Source organism: Rhinopithecus bieti, unplaced genomic scaffold (genome assembly GCF_001698545.2).
Source record: "Rhinopithecus bieti isolate Rb0 unplaced genomic scaffold, ASM169854v2 scaffold_18153, whole genome shotgun sequence".
Classification (NCBI taxonomy): Eukaryota; Metazoa; Chordata; class Mammalia; order Primates; family Cercopithecidae; genus Rhinopithecus; species Rhinopithecus bieti.
The window spans coordinates 975,880-997,451 of record NW_016809139.1 but is presented as its reverse complement, the minus strand read 5'-3'; the positions used below and the strand labels follow the sequence as shown (position 1 = coordinate 997,451).

At 44.2% G+C, this 21,572-nt stretch overlaps 1 protein-coding gene across 8 annotated transcripts in view; it reads left to right on the top strand.

Moving 5' to 3' along the window:
- ADARB1 (adenosine deaminase RNA specific B1) overlaps window positions 1-21,572 on the top strand; it is a 138,700-nt gene that overhangs the window by 31,696 nt on the left and 85,432 nt on the right. For 6 of the 8 annotated variants that reach the window (XM_017888759.1, XM_017888760.1, XM_017888761.1 and 3 more), the window contains exon 2: window positions 20,673-20,846. The exons of the other annotated variants lie outside the window; for them this stretch is intronic. In XM_017888759.1, coding sequence (XP_017744248.1) covers window positions 20,673-20,846 — 174 coding nt within the window. The remainder of the gene's footprint in view (window positions 1-20,672; window positions 20,847-21,572) is intronic. 8 annotated transcript variants of the gene reach the window in all.

The following is a 21,572-nucleotide window of genomic DNA, read 5'->3' as shown; positions in this document are numbered from 1 at the left end:
ATTTGTCTCTTCTCTGTGTCAGTTGTATCTCCCCAAAGCAAGGAATAGGTGCTGGAGTTGAGTGCGTTGGGGCAGGGCTTGTGGCAAGGCAGGAAGAGGCTGCACAAAGCACAGATGTGCAGTTTCATTTAGTCAATATGAAGGAATCCTAATGTACCCACCGGCTAGGTTGAGTAAAGCAAAGAAAAAACAGGCATAAAATGTGGAAAAGAAGAAATAAAACTACCTCTTTTGGGAGTACCTGGAAAACCCTAGAGCAGTCCTGTCCGGTAGAAATATAAAATTAATATGCAAACATCAATGTTACTCATATATACAAAAATAATCAGAAGATATTATGGAAAACACAAGCCCATTAACAATAGTGACAACAGGCCGGGCGCGGTGGCTCACGCCTGGAATCCCAGCACTTTGGGAGGCCGAGGCGGGCAGATCATGAGGTCAGGAGATCGAGACTACTGTGAAACCTCGTCTCTACTAAAAATACAAAAAATTAGCCTGGTGAGGTGGCGGGCACCTGTAGTCCCAGCTACTCGGGAGGCTGAGGCAGGAGAATGACGTGAACCCGGGAGGCGGAGCTTGCAGTGAGCCGAGATCGCACACTGCACTCCAGCCTGGGCGACAGAGCGAGACTCCGTCTCAAAAAAAACAAAAACAGCAACAACAACAACAACAACAAAAAATAGCAACAATAATGAGAAAGTACTTAGGAATAAATGTAATGAGAACTGTTCAAAAGCTAAGTGAAGAAAACAGTAAGTTGAGAAAGACAAATAAGTCGCTTTGAGTAGGTGAAAAGACACCTTGTTCTTGGTTACGATGGCTTGGCTCATTAAGATGTCGGTTGTAAGTTAATTTACAAATTTAATGTGATGCTAATAAATACATGAAAGCAAAAAGACTCAGTTTTTTTTTTTCCCTTGGACTGGACATGTCGATTCTAAAATTGAAAAAGCATTAATACCTAGAAAACTTAGAAAAGAAAGAGCCAAGAAAAGGAGAATAGCTCTACTAGATATTAAAACATACTACAAAGACTCTATATGGAATATAGTGTGGCAGGGTTGCATGAAGAGCCAGACAGACCCATGGAGGAAATAAGCCCATATGTAGATGGACATCTAGTATATGATAAGGGTAGTATCTCAGATTGTTGGGTCAAAGATAGATTGTTAGAGTAAATGTTCTTGGGACAATTGGACTCCATTTTGTAAAATACATCATTAGGATTTATACCTTACACCACATACAAAAATAGGCTGCAAGTGGGTCAGAGAACTCAGTGTGAAAAAGGCAGCTGTTCCAGTGTTAGACACAAACATGGGTGAATATTACCTATGTGTTGGGAAACGCTTTTTTAAAGGTGTAACTCAAAATTCATCTTCAACAAAAGAAAAGATGGATGAATTTGACTACATTCCAAAATACTGCGACCAGCCTGGGCAACATGGCAAAACCTATTTCTAGAAAAAATACAAAAATTGTTTGGGCGTGGTGGCACACACCTGTAGTCCCAGCTACTTGGGAGGCTGAGGTGGGAGGATCACTTGAAACCAGGAGGTTGAGGCTGCAGTGAGCCATGATGGTGCCACTCCAGCCTCAGTGACAGAGCGAGACCCTGACTCGAAAAGAAAAGTAACAACTTTTGGCTGGGCGCAGTGGCTCACGCCTGTAATCCCAGCACTTTGGGAAGCCAAGGCGGGCAGATCACAAGGTCAGGAGATCAAGACCATCCTGGCTAACATGGTGAAATCCCATCTGTACTAAAAATACAAAAAAAATTAACCGGGCGCAGTGGCGGGCAGCTGTAGTCCCAGCTACTCGGGAGGCTGAGGCAGGAGAATGGTGTGAACCCGGGAGGTGGAGCTTGCAGTGAGCCGAGATAGCGCCACTGCAGTCCCGCCTGGACGACAAAGTAAGACTCCGTCTCAAAAAAAAAAAAAAAAAGAAAAGAAAAGTAACAACCTTTGCCTGACCAAAACAAAACAGAAAATACAGTAAGGTCGAAAGACAAAATACCAATTGTGAGAAAGCCTTCGTAGCATATCATAAATATTTTAAAAGTTGAGGGGAAGAAACCCGAAATCCTAGGAAAATGGGAAAAGTATGAACAGACATATATGCACATATACACGTGCATAAAAATGGTCCGCAAACTTTACTAAGATACCGTTTCTTACAGATTTGCAAATAATCAAAAGTCTCACTTGATAGCTATTTGTAATCATGGTGCAATGTCTCATGTACATACTTAATTGGAAATGATGTATTAAATAAAGGTGAAGAGCCAGTTGTCTTTTCAGCTTAAAAGAGCATTAAAGTTCATGATTGTTCACTTCTAAATTTATTCTCAGTGTGCTCTGAAATAGACTTTGTAACAAAAGCAGCAGTAACTTTCCCTAGATTTCCTAGGAAGCAGGTATTGAATTCTCACGCACCTGCATGCACAGGCTGCCAGGATACCCCCGCTCTACTGTGGATTACTCTGGGCTGTTTCTCCTTCCCTCCAACCACCACACCCACGTCCCCAAACCTAGGGGTTGTTAAATTTAGGTAGTTTCCACACTTCTACCTTTTTTCTTAGGATGGCTCTGCATTCATTATGGATTTCATAAGACACATGGCTGGAAGGTACCTGATACAGATTAAATACAGAATTTAGTTAGAAGGATAGTATTCCGTCTTTGAAGGCTGTGTGATTGCAGCCCAGGCCAAACCAGCCAGAAGTTGGGTCACTTGAGCAGGGCCCTGCAAACACACCTGAAGGAGGTGGCATTGCTAGGACTCTACTTTTGGGGCTGAATCAACAGAGGCAAAAAAGGACTTGGAGTAAGTCCTTGCGAGGATGGCGCAGCTCTCAGCTGCAGAGCTAGGACCAGATCAGGCTCTGGGGTTCATGCGGGAATCACCAGTCTGCGCTGCTGCCTCCTCCTGTACGTGTGTGTGTGCACGCGTGTGTGCGTGTGTCTGCGCGTGTGTGCACGTGTGTGTACGCGCGTGTGTGCGTGTGTGTGCGCGCGCGCGCGTGCCCACGAGTCCTGTGGCACCACCGCATTGTCATGAATGCTTTCATTTCACGAGTCAGGAGCAGTTTCCCATTTTGTAGGCTGTTTCTCTGTGACCTGGATTTTAATGGCGTGGTCAAAAGCTGGAAAAGTATCCACCTTTCCTTCTCAGCTTGGGGGCTGGTTTGTTTTTCTGCGCCGCGTGCGTCACCACCTCCTGATGCTGCAGGGTCAGCTTGTGCACTCTGCGCCCCCAGGAGTGGAGGCTCCGTGTAGGCGGAGACTTTTGTTTTGTCCCATCCTCCTGGCATGTAGAAGGCACTCAAATACTTGTTGAAGGATAAATGGATGGGCTATGGTATTTTTAACCTAGCAATGCACCTTTTGGTTGTTTCCAGGTTTACTATTAAAACAAACGTCTTGATGTCCCTCTTTTTGGATGCTTTTGGTGATAGAGAAGCCAAAGCATGCTGATTTTAAGCAAAAATCATTTATTTGCTCCTGAAATTTTCCTTTGAAAACTTTCTGTATGAGGTTATACGTCAGTATGTAGTTTTCATCCATGTTGTGAGGAGTTCTCTCTCTCTTTTTGTCGTTATAGACATTAGTGGAAAGCCACAAGTAGCGTGGGGGCTACCTCTAGTCACGCTTCAGCTGGAAGTGCGGTGTGAGCATCTATTTTACCTCACAGTCCTCGCTCTGAAAATTCTGACCACTTTTATTTTAATGTTCTGCTCTATTAGCTGGGTGCAGGGAGGAAAGAAGCTCAAATTAGTCAGTTTGCTTTGTATTTATTTTTACTTGACCTTTTCACTTACATATTTTGAGAAGAAAATGTGAGAGTCTTTCCTCTGCATAATTTTCTTCCTTGATGAGAAACTGTTTTCAGTCATATACTCGGAAAGTGGTGGAATTAACCTCAGGGTAGCATGTTTAGTGTTTTCCATTCTTGAAACAAACCTTCAAATGTTCATCTGTTTATTCTATGAAATAATTATTTTCTTATTTCCAGCTGATTTGAAAACCAGTACATTTCTGTGCCAAGTAATAGCTGTGTTTTCTGGACCCTCCAGCAAGTCTCTGCATGGCTGTGGTGCCTTGGGGACCGAGTTGTGGAAGAGCCGGCGAGGCAGGGTGTGGAGAACCTGTTTACCCTTTGTTTTTCACTTACCTTTTTCTTCAGGAGTTGAACTAAACAATTGTTACTGACAATAATGGATTTTAATTCCTAGGAGATTAAACTCCTCACCTGTAACAGTTTGATTAATAAACCTAATATATTTAAGCATGTATCAGTCCTTTTGGAAATTGTAATATTCAAGGAGTTGTTAGCATTTGTGGCTTTTTAAATATTTCTAGTTATAGTTGCTGTCAGGATTCATTCATTTCGATTAGGTAATTTACCATTATTTTAAAAAGTAATAAACATTTACATTTCATGGACAGGAAGCCAAGATTTTTGTGCTGCTTCCTAAATGCAGTGGGTACATCTCTGTCAGTTTTTACCTTCTGGAAGGTACTCCTGAGTGCCGTGCTGAGCTCTGCCCATCTGTCCATCCTCTTTGGACACTCATCCCTTTCCCCTACTCTGCTCTGTGAGGGGATGGTGCTAGTGAGAGCTCAGGTCGAGAGGGCTGGGGCACTCCTGCGTCTCTCAGCTCATCAGCAGTTACTTGTAAGACAATCAGGGTTTACCTGTGTTGTTGAGAAGCATTACGCAGGCAAGAAAGCACACGAGAGGAAGGCGCAGCTGAGTGAAGCATCACAGAGCCCGCTGGGCTGTGCCTTCCACCCGGGCCAGCACACAGAGTGCTGCAGTCCCTGAAGGCTTCCTCAGGCTCCTCCTGTTAGTATGGGCGCCTGCCACTGACCTCTGTGGGTGACAGGTTTGTCACTTGAGCTTGTATCCTGCAACCTGTTTGTTTAGGTGTGCCTATTTGTTTTTAACTGTTTAATAGACTTTATTTTTTAGAGCAGTTTTATATTTACAGCAAAATTGAGGGACAGGTACAAAGATTTCCCATATGCCCCCTGCCCCCACACAGGCACAGCCTCCCCCATTATCAACATCCATATCCAGAGCCATGTATTTGTTGCAGTTGATGACGCCACGTTGACACCTCATTACCCAGAGTTCATAGTTTCATGAAGGTGCACTCTTGGTGTTGGATGTTCTGTGGGTTTGTACACATTTATGACGATATGGATCCATCCTTCCAGTATGCAGAATTATTTCATTGCCCTAAAAGTCCTATGCTTCGCTTATTTATTAACTATATAAATGCAATCAAAAGATGTGTTTTCTTTTGTTCAGTATTACATGTGTGAGACTTGCCTGTGTTGTTGCTTGTTCATTTTTATTGCTGTACATAGTAGTCTGCTGTTTGACCATATCATATATTCATTCTGCTGATGATGGATAGTTAGACGGTTTCCAGTTTGGGGCAATTATAAGCATAACTGCTTTGACCATACTGATACATGTGTTTTGGTAAAGAAACACAGGTGTTGCTGGGGTGGATGGGCTGGCTGTGAGCACACACACTTCAGCGTGAGCGGGTGATGCTGGCATGGTGCCTGGTTGGGCACTCAACTGCCTGCTCTCACCACACTCCTCACGTGGCATCGACTGCTTTGGAAGTTTCTGTCTTCTTAATTTTTACCATTCTGGCAGGTGTGTGTGGTACTTTTTTGTAGTTTTGATTCTCATGGACCTGCATGCTAGTGAGATTGAGCTTTTGTTAAATTTCATGGTCATCTGGACTCTTTGAGGTGCCTCCCAAAGTGCCCAGCTACAGCTTCTGTCATCAAGGAAGGAGTAGGTATGGGAATGGTGTCTCTGCACACCTCATGTCATGCCTACATCCCTTCTTCAAGAAAATACTGGTGTTCCCTCTGAAAATGATAGAAATTGGCTCATCATTTTTGAGTCTAGCTCAGGTGTCTTTTCTAGAATTGCCTTTTTAATTCAGTGTAAAGAGGCACAGGGACTTCATATCTGCCGAGATGAGTGCAGGTTGCCTAGACATGCACACAAGGCCCTTAGTGGACTTCCCCCATCCCTGGGGCTCCTCATAACCCTTCACTCTTCTTTTCCCTGGCCTTTCTGGGCTGGAGCCAGGTCTTGGGGTTGGGGGCGAGCCTTTCTCTCGGTGTGTATCTCTGTATAGAGTTGCGTGGTGAGATTCGGATTCTGTTCTAAATGCAGTTGGGTGGAAATAAAGGGGGATAGTCCTGAGTCACCCACATTCCTTTGGTCAGTCTGCCCTGGTGTGAGGAGCCAGCAACCTCTGCAGACCTTTGGTTCCACCTCCAGTTTGGGGGATGCGGGCTTGTGTTGTAAATAGGTGACCATGTGATTTACTGCTTGAACAGGGACGCTTTGAGAGTGAAAGGGCCTGCGATTATTAATGACCCCAAGATGACATGTGAGAACCAGGAAGTCCTGGGGAGATCAGGTCATGATCCCCACAGTTATGATCTCAAAGATGGAGCGCGTCACAGGGAGGATGCCCTCTGTGAGTTGTGAGGGGCCACGTGTGTCCTTTGTACACAGGCCCTAAGGGGTGCTGGGGCCATGTGGGTAGCCATAGGAAGATGGCTGGAGTTGGAGGCAGAATGTATAAGTATTTCACTCATTGACTAAACTCAGTTGAGTTTTATTTGTCTGTGGAAAGGGAAATCTACTTGCCTTACTTGCATGCCTTTCCTAGGGATATTTTGGGGACTAAAATATGATAGTGAATTCTAAAATATTGGTTGAAATGGCGGGACGTGGTGGCTCACGCCTGTAATCCCAGCACTTTGGGAAGTCGAGGCGGGGGATTACGAGGTCAGGAGTTCGAGACCAGTCTGGCCAACATGGCGAAACCCCATCTCTACTAATAATACAAAAGTTAGCCGGGCGTGGTGGTGCATGCCTGTAGTCCCAGCTACTCGGGAGACTGATGCGGGAGAATCGCTTGAACCTGGGAGGTGGAGGTAGCAGTGAGCTGAGATTGAGCCATTGCACTCCAGCCTGGGTGACAGAGCAAGACTCTGTCTCAAAAAAAAAAAAAAAAAAAAACTTGTTGAGGTTGTCATCGTCACCTTAACATTGTCATCGTCACCTCCAGTAATAGCTCACATTTATTGAGTTCTTCCTCCATGCAGGAACTGTGCTGAGTTCTTTGCCTGCATTATTTTATTCAGCCTTTGCTGCGGCCATCTGCACCTGCTCCTGCCAGAGGGAATGCTTGAGACACTGCAGGGTGACAGTAGCCTCAGAGTCGGGGGCTGCATTGCTGGATCTTCAAGCAGGCACACTTCCAACTCTGTGCTCATAGTCCTGGTCATGGGGTTGCACTGACCTGTGGAGAGCTGGACATGGGGAATGGGTTGGAGAGCTTTTATTTGAAACAATAGCAAAGTGGCATGATCTTTTGGGAAGTACGCTTCTTCAAGTCATGCATCCACTCACAGACAGGCTTTATGAGCCTCTTGCTTTGTAAGGGCCCAGGGAAGATTTAAGGCGACCAAACTTCCAGTGACAAACAATATTTGAAAGTAGTCTGTTCCTTTACCCCAGAAATGCAGAAGTACATGGTTTTGGATATTTGACCTCCTTGATTGGTGGGCACGAGGAGGTGGTCTGCTGTGGTGCCAGTGACCGTCTGTGAGTCACAGAGTGAGTGAATGCTGGGCCTGCTGTCATAGGAGAGCTCTCTGCTGAATTGGTTCCGCAGCACACCAGCTTCCTCACGGGGCACTAGCCGGTCAGGGTGATGTCTCTGGATCACTCAACTTGTCCCTGACAGAGCAAGAAATAAGAAACCCAGTTAGAACGTCTGTATCATCAGATGCCATTTACATCCCAGTCAAATTAGCAATCAAATCACTGACTTCTTATAGGTATACATCTTCTGACTTCAGCATATTCTCTTCCGCTTCTTCTGCATCCTTGGGTTTTGAAGGATGTTTGCTATGTAAATGTTTAACATGTTTACATGTTTACTATTTAAACTTAATAGATGAGATAGCTTTTAAAATTTGTGTCCATTAAACCCAAGGACTCTTGCAGAAGTCGTATGCTTTTTCTTCTTTCGTCTATAATGCATGTAAGGAATTATTCACTTGCTCTAAAGTTCAAATATGTGAGTTTCTGGTGCTATTACATAAGATGTGGTATTGTGGGTCAAGGGGATTTAGTGTCTCACCTAAAATCTGGGGCCGGGATGTCACCACTTTAAGTAATAGGGATGTTTGCTTGTCTTTTTTTTCCTGCTGCAAAGCAAAATGCTGAAGAGATACTTACTTGTTAATTAACTGATTTCACCCTTGTCATCCATCCCCTTTCCATAAGGAACTGTGTGTTGCATTCTTGCTGAGTGGAGACTAAGTCCTTTGTGCAAGGTTGGGGCACCCTGGGGTGAAAAGGTAAGTGCTTTCCGGGATGCTGATTAAGATGGTATCTACTATGATCTCTCAGTGTCCCCAGGGCGAAATTCCTCAGGTTACAGTGGCAGGAACAGCTGCTTGAGCTCATTTTGTCTTCTGAACAGGATCAGTCTTAGAACTGGCCTTCTCTCCATCTTCAGCCCCAGGGTGGGCTGGCCTGAACAGGGCCTGTGCTTGCTACACAGCACCCTTGCCTGCCTTCCCTTGCCTTGGCTGCTAAGTCTTTGGAGAAAACTCTGCGTTTCTGAGCTTCTTCTGAAAGATTTAATTTTTTATTTAGAAACAAAATATGCTTATTACGGACTGTACATACTTTGCAGAAATGCAAAATTAGGAAGAGACGTGATTAGTCCCATTGCGTAGAAGCAACTTTTGTTATCATTTTGTATATTTCCTTTGTGTCTGTATTAGTCTGTTCTCATGCTGCTAATAAAGACATACCAAAGACTGGGTAATTTATAAAGGAAAAAGGTTGAATGGACTCACAGTTCAGCATGAGTGAGAAGGCCTCAGGAAACTTGCAATCATGGCAGAAGGGGAAGCAAACACATCATTCTTCACGTGGCAGCAGCAAGGAGAAATGCCCAGCAAGATGGGGAAAAGCCCCTTACAAAACTATCGGATCCTGTGAGAACTCCCTCACTGTCATGAGAACAGCATGAGGGTAACTGCCCCCATGATACAATTACCTCCCACCGGGTCCCTGCCACAACACGTGGAGATTATGGGAACTACAGTTGAAGATGAGATTTGGGTGGGGACACAGCCAAACAATATCTGTGTCTTTTTATGTGTATGTATTTTTTTTCTTTTCTAAGCACAGTTGATAAACTGTGGTTACTCTACCTATTTGTGTAGGCCTCTCAGATCATCGAAACAAGATGTGCAAATTAGCAGATGACACTGGCACATGGAGTAATGGTTTATATTTTAATTTTCACTGTGTAACATTTTAGTAAAGCTTTTACTGGAAATGTTTTCTACCCATATTCTCAGGAAACCACGTGAAGTGGACAGCCTTGCATTTCGTGGCTTGCTCCCTTGAAGGATGAAGGGAGCAGTGCTGTCGGATGCTCTTCCCAGCCTCCCTCTCCAGGGAGACTTAACCACTGCCGTTTTGAGTTTCCTGGGAGGACATCCCCCAAGGACTCTCTGGCTTGTCCTTGTGAAGTTGGTTTGCTTTTTGTGCCAGCTTTTAGGCTTACAAAATGTTGTGTGTGTGTACATAGGGAAATTATGGAAGGGTATAACTACTAGTTTGTGTCAGCACTGGATTCTGGTATATATGATAAATGAGGAGTTTCTGTTACGTATATGGGATTGCTGAGATACACAGCGGTTTTCTGCGCACATCACTCTGTAACGCAGCTATCCCGTCACATCCTGCATGTCAGTACAGGTAGTGCCATTCTCTTCATAGGACTATGACACTATCTTTTTTCTTTCACAGTTAAAAAAAAAGGGTTTTTAAAAATTCTAACTTTATGTAACTAATGCAATGCTCATGCTACCTCAATTGTTAGAAGAACATATTATTCTGTCCTGTAGATGTACTGCAGTTATTTAATGGATCGGCTATTGATAAGGGGCCCTGTTAATGTGACTGTTTTAAAAAATGGAAGTGATACCAGCACATGGTAAAAAACACATTGTAACTCATGAATGGGTATAAATTAAGTTGGAGGTTTCCTTTTTCCTCTTTCTCCCTCCCCGCCCCCCGCCCTGTTTCCAGAGGTAAACAAAGTACAGTTTATGTTTTCTTCTCTTGTTTTAAGTTCTTCTTGTAGTCACCATTATAACTTTAACTTTTCTGTTTGTGAGTTCATGTGGGAATCAGCGGACAGTGCCTTCACACCCTGAGTTTTGATGAGATTTGTATTGACAAGGCTTAAAACATTTGTAGTGTTTCCCATCTATCATTAGGCTCCCTGTGCTTTTCCTGCAAGTGTAGTCTAAACATTTTAATATAAGAAAAGCAACATTTATAGTATTATGATAGTATATTTTGCCATAGAACCAAGTGGTGTGAAATGTAATTCTGCCTCGCCAAACCTTTGCCAATAAAAGGAGAATATTCAGATGGAACTCCCAGTTTCTCTTTGGATGTCTGCTGTTTCTAGCTGCCTCAGTTGCCATAATTTCTCCTATCCCATAGTGTTCATTTCTTGGATTCTATTTTTGTTTTGCTAGAGCACCTCCTTAATCCACTTCCTTACAGAATGGATGGCTGACAGACTTCTTGGGTATTTGCACATAAAGTTCAAACATGCAATTACTTTGTTCTCATACTTATTGATAATTTGGTGGTGTCTGGAATTCTCGGATCGTATAATTTTCCTTTTGAAATCAGAAAATATTCTCTATTGTTTTCCAGAGTCTAGTATTGTTAATGAGGAGTTGGATATCCGTTTGATCCTTGTTCTATTGCAGGTAAACGTCTTCTACTCTCTCCTTCTCTCCCTCCCTGGGCCTCATGTCCTGACGGTTTGATTTTTCGTTACCCTAAACCCTGATCTGATTCTCTTCCAGTCTGCGTGCCCATATTGGGATCACCCCTTAGAAAACCTCAGGCTTTCTTTGGAGAGTGATTCTCAGGTCTTAGCCCAGGAATAAAAGCATTCTCTGTGGCTCCTCCTTCTGGGGAAGACCCCTCACCTCTGTTGTCTTGCGCTGCAGTTTCCTCTGCTCGTTCGCATCAACCTGCTTTTGTCTGCCTTATGCCCTAAAAGCCCTGGCAGGCTTTCTTGTATTCTGCTAAATCCCTCTGTAAATTTTTAGCACCATGCACTACTATTCACCGTATTATTTTGGTGGTTCTTTCACCACCAAAAAGTACCTTTTCTGACATTTCAACAGAGTTCTGGGAAGAATGGAGAGAAGGTACAGTGTACTTTATCACCGTTTTTAATTAAAAGCCCTTTTAATTAATTAATTTGGAGGCAGGGTCTTGCTCTGTTGCCCAGGATGGAGTGCAGTAGTGTGATCATGGCTCACTGCAGCCTCCACCTTCTGGGCACAAGCCATACTCCTGTATCAGCTTCCTGAGTAGCTTGGACCACAGTCATGTGCCACGTTGACTGACTAATTTTTAAATTTTTTGTAGAGATGGGGTCTTGCCGTGTTGCCGAGACTGGTTTCAAACTCCTAGGCTCAAGGCAGCCTCCCACCTTGGCTTCCCAAAGTGCTGAGCACACCATTGTGCCTAGCCTAAAAGCCTTTTTAGATCACTCTCAGTGCCAAAATTAGTGCCTTGGTCACCTTTACCAATGGCTGTTCTTGCTCTCCAGTGGAAATATCACTCAACATTATCAAAGAATTGGGATGAAATTAAATGAACCAGTTTAGGTACTTTTGATACATAAGTTCTTATGAGACATGTTGTTCTGTATTTTTTAAGAGTGTGGCCATAGACTTAAAAATAGCTGGGTAACTTTGTTACACTTGCCTTGATGGTGTGTTGCAAGTTAGTTAAATTTCATATACTCTTAATCAGCACATCACCAATAAATAAAATGTTACTACTGCCTCAAAATTTAGGGGAGGTTCTATACATCTGTTTTGAAATGAAGATGGAGATGACTTAGGATAATTATAAGTTGTAGAAAAATTATGGCTCCTAAAACTATGAATTTTCATCATTGTATACCCAAATAACCCACATTAAACTGGTGTGAAAATGAGAAAAAACTGACATTGAAATTATAAAAGCAGGAATATTGGCAATTGAAATCCATTATAAATAAAACTGTCATTGATAATGAACGAAATGCTGTTTCTGAGGATGAGGACTTTGTGGCCCTCACGCGGGCACGTTACTGAGCTTTGCAGCTTTGCACCGGAGCCCCATTTCTTGGTACTGAATTAGACCTCTATACAGTCTAGTAACACCCCAGGTTTAGGTTATAAATTATAAATCTTAGTGCCCCGTAATAATTCACTGCGTAGGTTACCATGGACTAGCCCTTAGTTGTACTGAGAAAAGAAAGGCTATGAAATTTTGTTGGTTAAGTGCCAAAGAAAGGATTGGGTTTTGGGTCATCTTATAGCCCATGGTGAGGACTGTCTTTGGCCTCTACCGCACAGATAAGTTTGCATGTCAGATGTTGGCACTCTTGTGGGGTATTGGGTTCTTTTGAGTATCTGATTAAATCCATTTACGTTTTTGCTGGAGAAATGCATCTGTGCATGTGAACGTACCATTTCGTATATGATTTCACACTTCTCATGGGCTTCCTGAAGCCCATTCGTGAACCCTCGATTAAGAATGCCTGCTCTGGAGAGGAGCGTGAAGCGGCACTTCTTCCGTCTCCTCCTGGCATTCACTCAGGATCCTCACAGGTGTGGAAAACACACTAAGGAGGCCTGTGAAGGCCAGATGTCTCCCTTTTGCCTTCTTTGGTTCTGTCCATGATGGCCTTATCATGGACGCATTAGGACCCTCTGAGGACACCACCCCTACGACCACATTGCTCTGGGGCAACTCCCAAGCTTATTGTCCTCCCCCAGCAAGGGCAGGAACGTGGAGAAGCTGTGTGCTGGGCCTTTACTTTCATTATTGGTAACAATGTTTTCATTTTATTAGCTTTATCCTCCAATTTTTTATCTTCCACAGGTCGTGTATGTTTTGAGAACAGTGTGAGGTTTATTCTGCTAATGGAAATTTACAGAAGTACCAGTTTGAATGATTGAGAAATCTAAGTTAAAGAACTCTTGAATAGAAATGTCGCTGTTCAGCACATTGATCGATTCTCACATCTGAAGCCAGCTGTGTATTCTTGGTGTGTGTGTATTCAACTCAGGTGTGACCTACTGTCTTTTATATGTCCCTGGATTTAAATGTGCTAATTTTGTTATGATTTTTGTGTCTACGTTTATTAAAGCCACTAATAGTTCATTTCTGGCACATCCTTGACAGATCTTACTACCAAGATTATACTGGTCTCATAAAACTAGTGGGGAATGTTCCCTGTTTTTTGTTCGCTGGAACGCTGTGTGTAAGATTTGTGCTTTTCCTTTATTCAGCCAGTGCTTTCACATGCTGCTTCCTTTTATAGCCACTCTTTTTTGCTACATATTCTTTCTCTACAAGAGCACAGTTCTTCTGGAATGTGTCCCTTAGGATTAACGGTCTCAGGTATGATTTGTGTGAAAACGTCTTTATTCTTATTGTGGAAAGACTGTTGTTAGGTGGGGAGTTTGTTTTCCTGTCTGCACGTTGAAGATCTTGTCCTGCTCCACTACCTGGTTTCTTCCCTGGACCCTGAGCATCTGCTCTCAGCCTGACTTTCCCCCTGTGCTCCCACGTCATTTCTCTGTGCTATGTCTGGGTTCATGCTTATTTGTATTTAGTCTGCTGCAGGTTAGTCGGCCGAATCTGTTTCTGTGAGAGCTCCCATGCTTTTGGTATTTTCTGTCTCTTGTGTATCTCTGCGCTGCTTGCTGGGTTATTGCTTCAGTTCTGCTGCCCAGTTTGGCCATTTTCTCTTTAGCTGTGTCTAATATGCTGCTAAAACCTGTCCACTGAGCTTTTAACGTTAGTCATTATAGCTATTATTTCTGGAGCGTCTCTCTGCTTCCCTGCCCTGCCAAGTCCAGTTGGTCATTCTTAGTTTACCTGTTTCCCAACTGTTTGTATCTCCTTAAGCAGTTGTTTGCTGTTCGTAAATGGTGTGTTTGACTTTTCCAGCATGCTCGAGGCTGTTTTCCGAGCTGTATCCCCTCCTCTTAGGCCATCGGCTTTTCATCCCCCCTTGTTCCTACTAATTCTTAGGACTAATAAAGCACTTCAAATGGCAGCTACTGGCAAAAATTAGGAAGAAGGCTTCTTTGCTGTAGCACCCTCCAGTTGATCACTTTCTCCTGACCTGTACTTTACTTGCCGTGAGCATATCATGCCTCTGTACTTCCTGAAATAATTACTGTCTCGAAACAGTGAAATCTCATCAGTTGACCATAGTTGTAACTGCACACCTATGTAATAGTATTGGCTTTATGCCCCTGCAAGGTAGAGAAGGAGAGTACTTAGTTTTTGGCAGAGCAGAGCCCCAATTTCCAGTCTAATTAAATTATAATGATAAATATCACTTTAAAAGGAAACACAATTGCTTCATTTAATCAATATGATTATTACTGGCAAAGCAAATCCATCAAGTACTGTGAATGATAAATGTGTTTTAATACAACTTGCAGTGTACTTGCTGTTGGTACAAGGCGTGTTAAATCCTCAGTGGTCCCTCTTTTCATAGCATTGCTGTGGCACTGGAATTTCCCTTTGTTGGGAGATGGTGAGATATAAACCCATTGTGGAAACCCCTTCAGCTTGACGAATTTGGAGTCATGCTGTTTTCAGAAGAGGATTTCTTGCAACTAGAAGCAGTCACCCAGAGAAAGCTCTGGAAAGGTGGTGGTGCTGGGGTTGAAGCTGAGCTGCCAGCCCCTGGCATGTCAGTGGGCGGAGGTGGGAGACGTGCAGAGCTGCCTCTCCCACAGTACTTCCCTTTCCCCATCCACGCTTTCGGGTGGCTCATTCCCGACCAGTTTCACAGGATGGCTCAAGGCAAATGGAGAAAATGGCGCAGGTTGGAACTCTTGGCCCTAGCTTGTGCGCTTGCTTCTTAGCACATTCCAACCACGATCTCCTTGAACATAGTCTCCTCGGTCTCTCTTTTTTTGTGTGAGGAATATAAAGTTTCTAGTTGCCTTTTTGCATAATCTCGTAACTCTTCTGCACCTGTGGTTCCTTAGCTCTTATCTGAGACCGTGGCAGACAGTTAGCTGGTTGCAATGGTTGGTTAGTTGTTTCATGTGGTTGATCATACGGCAGCTACTTGGTCCCATTGTTATTGATAGTGCTGTGTAAATCAGTTGTCATTGCTGGCATTTTTTTGTTTGTTTGTTTCATTGTCTAATTGTTTTCTAACACATTTGTATTATGAGATAACTTTCATAAAGATGGACACATATATAAGAGAATAATTTTAATTGTATGCCCTTGTAACTCTCACCCAGGTTAAATAGACATTGTGTACCTCACAGTTTCCTTCATGCTCCTCCCTGATGATAACTCCCCCTCCTCCATATGACACATCTAATATATACTATGTGTGTGTATATATATATAATAATTATTATTATGAGACAGTATTTTGCTCTGTGGCCCAGGCTGGAATGCAGTGGTGTGATCACAGCTCTCTGCAGCCTCAACTTCCCAGGCATAGGTGATCCTCCCACCACAGCTTTCAGAGCAGTTGGGATTACAGACATAAGCCACCACTCCTGGCTAATTTTTTTTACTTTTTGTAGAGATAATGTCTCCCTGTATTGCCCAGGCTGTTCTTGAACTCCTGGGCTCAAGCGATCCTCCCACCTCTGTCTCCCAAAGTGCTGGCTGGGCTTACAGGTGTGAGCCATCGTGCTGGCCTTTTTGTTTGTTTTTGAGACAGGGTCTCACTCTGTCACTCAGGCTGGAGTGCAGTGGCAGGATTGTGGCTTACTGCAGCCTTGAACTCCCAGGCTCAAGCAGTCCTTACGCCTTAGCCTGCTGAGTAGCTGGGACCACAGGCACACACCACCATGCCTCGTTAATTTTTTATTTTTTGTAGAGATGGGGTCTCCATGTGTTGCCTAGGCTGATCTTGAACTCCTGGCCTCAAGTGATCCTCCTGCCTTGGTCTCCCAGAGTGCTGGGATTGTAAGTATGAGCCACTGTGTTTGGTGATATCCTATATTTTGAAATAATACTGTCCTTTTCTTTTTAATTTTACCGTGTAAGAATACATCCCCAATCAATGTAGTTCAGTTTTGCCTGTGATGGAACTTTATCCAAGGGGAGTCATCAATATATTCTTTTGTGTTTCTCTTGATTTATTAATGAGGTAGATTACCTAAATTGATTTTCATACATTAAATCATGTTTGCATTCCCATAATAAATTCAATTTAATCATGATTGATCACTTTAAAAAATATTATTGGATTGAGTGTGATCACATTTTGTATAGGATGTTTACATCTGTATTTGTAAGATTGACTTACCGCTTCCTTCTCATCTTCCTCACGGAAGTATCTTGTTGAATGTTGGATTCACTTTCTAGAGAAGCCATCTAGGCGTGGAGTGTTCTTTCTAGGATGATTTTTGTTTACTGACTATAATCCATCCCTCCCTCCCTCGCTTCCTTCCTTCCTTCCCTCCCTCTTCTTCTCTTTTCTTTTTCTTGAGACAAGGTCTCACTCTGTCTCCCAGGCTGTAGAGTGTGATGGTGCAATTTCGGCTCACTGCAGCCTCTGCCTCCTGGGCTCAAATGATCCTCCTGCCTCAGCCTTCTGAGTAGCTGTGACTACAGGTGCGTGCCACCACACCTGGCTAATTTTCTTTATTTTTTTGTGGAGACAGGTGTCACTATGTTGCCAGGACTGATCTTGAATTTCTGGGCTCAAGCAATCTGCCTGCCTCGGCCTCCCAAAGTGCTAGGATTCCACGCATGAGCCACTGCACCTGGCTTCTAATTCTTTAATGTTTGTGGTTTTGTCAGATTTTCTATTTCCTCCTCAGTCCGTGTTAATAAGTTGTATTTCTTTTCTTTTTAAATGGTGATTTTTGTGTGTGTGACAGGATCTCACTCTGGTTGCCCAGGCTGGAGTGCAGTGGTGCAATCTCAGCTCACTGCAGCCTCGACCACTCAGGCTCAGGTGATTTCTCACACCTCAGCCTCTGAAGTAGCTGGGACGACAGGTGCGTGTTACCACGCCTGGCTTATCTTTGTATTTTTAGGACAGATGGTTTTGCTATGTAGCTCAGGCTTGTCTTGAGCTCCTGGGCTCAAGTGATCCACCTGCCTCAGCCTCCCAGAGTGCTGGGATTACAGGCGTGAGCCACCGCACCCAGCCTAATAAGTTGTATTTCTCTTGGAGTTTCTTTATTTAACCTAAGCTTACGAGCTTTTTGGAATAAAATTTATAAAGCCTCTTATTACATTTTTAGTGTTGTCAGAGTTTAAGTGATAATTCCATTTTGGTTTCTCTTGCCGCCTGATGACTCACTCCCAACTTAGTGGCGTGAAACAACAATCACTTTATAATGCGCAGCCAGGTAGCCTGAGTGTCTAGAGCTCTGGTTCTGGCTGTTGGCTGGCTTTCTTGGTTCTTCTCAATGTCCTGTCTGAGAAGGCTTCTTCAGTGTCCTCACTGACTAGACATCTTTCTCTGACTAGACATCTTTCTCTGCATGTGGCCCCTGTGATCTCTTCAGAGCCTGACTAGACATCTTTCTCTGCCTGTGGCCCCTGTGATCTCTTCAGAGCATCTGAGCTGGCTCCCCAGAGACAGTATTCCAAGAAACAGGAAGTGGAAGCAGACATTCTCTTCAGGTGCAGGTCTGGACCTGGCAGTACCACATCCACTGCATTCGATGGGCCAGAGCAGTCACCCGCTTGCTCGGACTCACTGGGGGCAAGTGAGGTCTTCCCACACAAGGACAAGAGAGTCACAGCATTGTGGCCATCAGGCCTTCCCGCCCTCTGATTCAATTCCAAGGCTGTTTAATTTTGGGCTTTTCCTCTGTGTTCCCTCTCTGTGTTTCCATGAGTCTTGCCAGACGATCACTGGTTCACTGCATTGTCTTTTCAAAGAACCAATGTTTATCTTTGTGTACCTGCCATTATATGTAATTAATACAGGTTGAATTTCTTACTAGTTCCCTTTTTTTCTTTTCTTTGAGCTTACTTTGTTCTTCTTTCCCTGACTTGTTCAGGTAGGCACTCTTTAATTTTTTTTACTTCTATTCTAGTTTGAGCACCGAGCTATAAGTGTCCCTCTGATGTACTGCTTTATCTGTGTGCCACACAGTTCCGTACATAATCTTTTCTAGTTTTAAGTTCTAAATATTTTCTGTTTTCTGCTGTGATTATTTTCTTTCGTAGAAGTGTATTGCTTAACTCTCAAACATATGGGGACTTTCTAGTTATACTTGGGTTATTAATTTCTAGGCTCATTGTATTATGATCAGAGGATGAGCTCTGTCTGATTTCAGCCACTTGAAATATGTTGAGATTTTCTTTATGACTGGGATATGGTCTATTTTTAGAAGTGGCTCATGTGTCCTTGAGGAACTGATGTATGATGCACGTTAGGAGCAATGTCTTGCTTGTGACCGCCATGCAGCTTGTTAATTGTGTTGTGCAGATCTTCCGTCTCTCCTCTGTTTTGTTTTTACAGCTGCTGTCTCTGTCACCTGCTCCTCTCCACTCCCTCCATGACGAAGAGACCCCGGTGTTTTTGACCATCTTTTGTTGCGCCCCTACTGTGATCTTAGTCACGGGGCCAAGCACTCTACATCTGTTCCTCCATTTAATCCTTACGGCACCATCTGCGGTGGGTGTTCCTTGTGTCCTCATCCTGTCCTCATAGGAGCAAGCCTGGAAGGGGCTGAGTCACTGTTCAAGTCACACGGCTGCAAGGCTGCGGTCTAGGGTGGTGGCCTGGACCCCTCTTTCCTGGAAGCCATGCTTTTCCTGAAACCCCTTGCAATACCCCTGGCAAGTATGGCAGTTTTACCTCAGTTGGTATGAGTATGCTCAAATTAGAGGCAACCATTCTCGCAGTTGACGTTTATACTTTGCAGCTTCCAGAACCTGCCCTGCATATCACCTGCTCCCTCCCCAGAGTGGTTGGGCTTCCCATGCAGTTTCGCATCCTGCAGATGGCCCAGGGAGGTCAGATTTCTTGGCCAGGCTTGCAGAGTTGGTGGGACGTGATGTGGGCACTAGAAGAACCCAGTTCTGTAAATCTTGGTTTCATGTCCTTTCTGCTGTGTTTTTCTTTCTCTGTTTAGGCGGTGGACTTTTTGGTGTGTAAAGCTTCTGGAATGGATTTTACTTCTTTGTGGCTCTTTGGATTGAGAGAGGGGCTAGGTGCCATCTCCAGAGAAGCTTGCTTGGCTCATGATCACTGGGGGGCCTTGTTCTCTGCCCACTGGGGAGGGGCTGTGGTGGAGCTTGATTTGGATTGAGTGGAGGCAGCACTAAAGGTCAGAGGCCAACGTCCTTGAGCTTCTTGACACTCTCCACGCAGGCATGCTGATTGGGACCACTGTGGAGGGTGATTTGGGAGCTGGAATCTGGTGTGGTGATGATGGGGGCCATTGACAGTGGGGACAGTTCGGGACATGTGGTCCTCATTCTCTGTGCTGGACAAGATGACTCTGCGACCTATAATTCCAGGCTGACAGAGCATTTTCAGTGACAGCCCATTTGCCTTGGTGGTGCTAGTGCAGGACGCAGGTGAGCCTGTCTCTGTGTCTTAGGTCTGTCCCAGCAGACGAGCTGACGTGTGTTCTAGATGAACATCAGCTGGCCACCGCTGGGAGGTTTGGAAGGTAGCCTCCAATCTCCTCTGAGGACTGCAGCAGCCACCGGGGCAACAGGAACGCATTGTGATGGCCTGGCCAAGTCTGCATAGCGAGAGCCGAGCCACTTTCACGTGCACCTCATCCTCCACACGTCACCTCCTTCCTCCAGGTTCCCACTCAGAATCCCACTCACCCCTGGACACAGCTCCCAGAAACTTCTCTTTGGAATTCTGCAGTGGAGAAACCCATTGCAGACTTCCCCTTCTTTTGGATATCAGTTTGCTTTTCAAGAAGAAAATTTTAATACTCCATAGTGAGGTTTTGTAAGTATATTAGCATGTTGAGATATTTTCTCTAATGGCTTACTGGTTGAAAACGCTTTCACACAGAGCAGAAATGAGATGGAGATACTGTTTCACAGCCTCTGCTTCAGAAGCAGACGGTGGCCTGTAGCTTCCAAACCTGGGCAGAGCAAGTGCGGGGATGGTGCGTCTCTGTACCTGGACTCACATTCACATGCGTGCATTGTAGGGGTGTTTGCATATTTAATTGTAAAAAAGGATGAGTACATGTGAGATTCTGCCTGAGGCTCCACTCCTCAGTGTGTGGCCTGGTGCCACCTGATGCCGAGATGTTGGACCAGCAATGATCTGGCTCCGTCTGTCGTGTGTGCCTCTCCCTGCTGCAGGCAGATGGAAGGAGACGTGATGGATTGCGCGTATCCCCTTTACAGATTCAGAAGAATACATTTAAAATAACTTTAATTTGTATTTAGGAGACTTTTAATGGAGAGTATTTATTGTTATAGAGTTCACTTCTGAAATGGTGACAAAGCTTTTGATACTGAATCAAACAAGTGTGAAGTAATTGAATCTCTCTGTTATGCAGAGTGGAGTCTTTCAAGCTATCATGGAGAGCTTAAGGGGCGACTGAAGGAGATTGATGCTGGCCAAGTGCAGAGTTCTAGTTACTTCAGTCCTGCTGAGATAGCCTCTCAGTCCACTCGCACTGAAGGAAGCTGCCTTGGGATCAGAGCAGACATAAAGCTAGACAAATTTCAAGGTGGGTAAAAACCTGTAAAGATCTGATCAAATCTGACTGGTAGAAATGCCTTTTTCTTGATATAAACTGCTTAATTAAGCCTTTTGGCTTGCCTTTGAAAGATGCCTTATCGAGTACTTCCCAGCACAGATGATCCGTTATTGTTGGTTCATTTCTAATTTTACTGCAGCCTTAGCTCACCCATAAGTTGCTCCTGCTGTCTGGGGTGTCGCCTGCTGCCCTCCGGTGGCGTGTGCAGCACCTGCTGCCCTCTTCAGGGTCAGTTCACCATTTATTGAGTCAGTGCTTCATGCCAGGCACTAGACTTGGTGAAAGCCTTTTACCATCAATTATTATTTTCTTAGGAGCAATTAAAAGAAAATTTTCCTGTAATCCCAGCACGTTGGGAGACTGAGGCAGGCAGATTACTTGAGGCCAGGAGTTCGAGACCAGCCTGGCCAACATGATAAAACCCTGTCTCTACCAAAAATACAAAAATTAGCCGGGTGTGATGGTGCACGCCTGTAGTCCCAACCTCGGGAGACTGAGGCAGGAGAATTGCTTGAACCCGGGAGGTGGAGGCTGCAGTGAGCTGAGATCACGCCATTGCATTCCAGCCTGGGTGACAGAGCAAGACTCTTTCTCAAAAATAAAATAAAATAAAAGCAAAAAAGAAAATTTCTTTAGTACTTGTTTTTGGTGACTATCCCATGATTTAGCATCTGCTTTTGAGAGAAGCTGTGACAA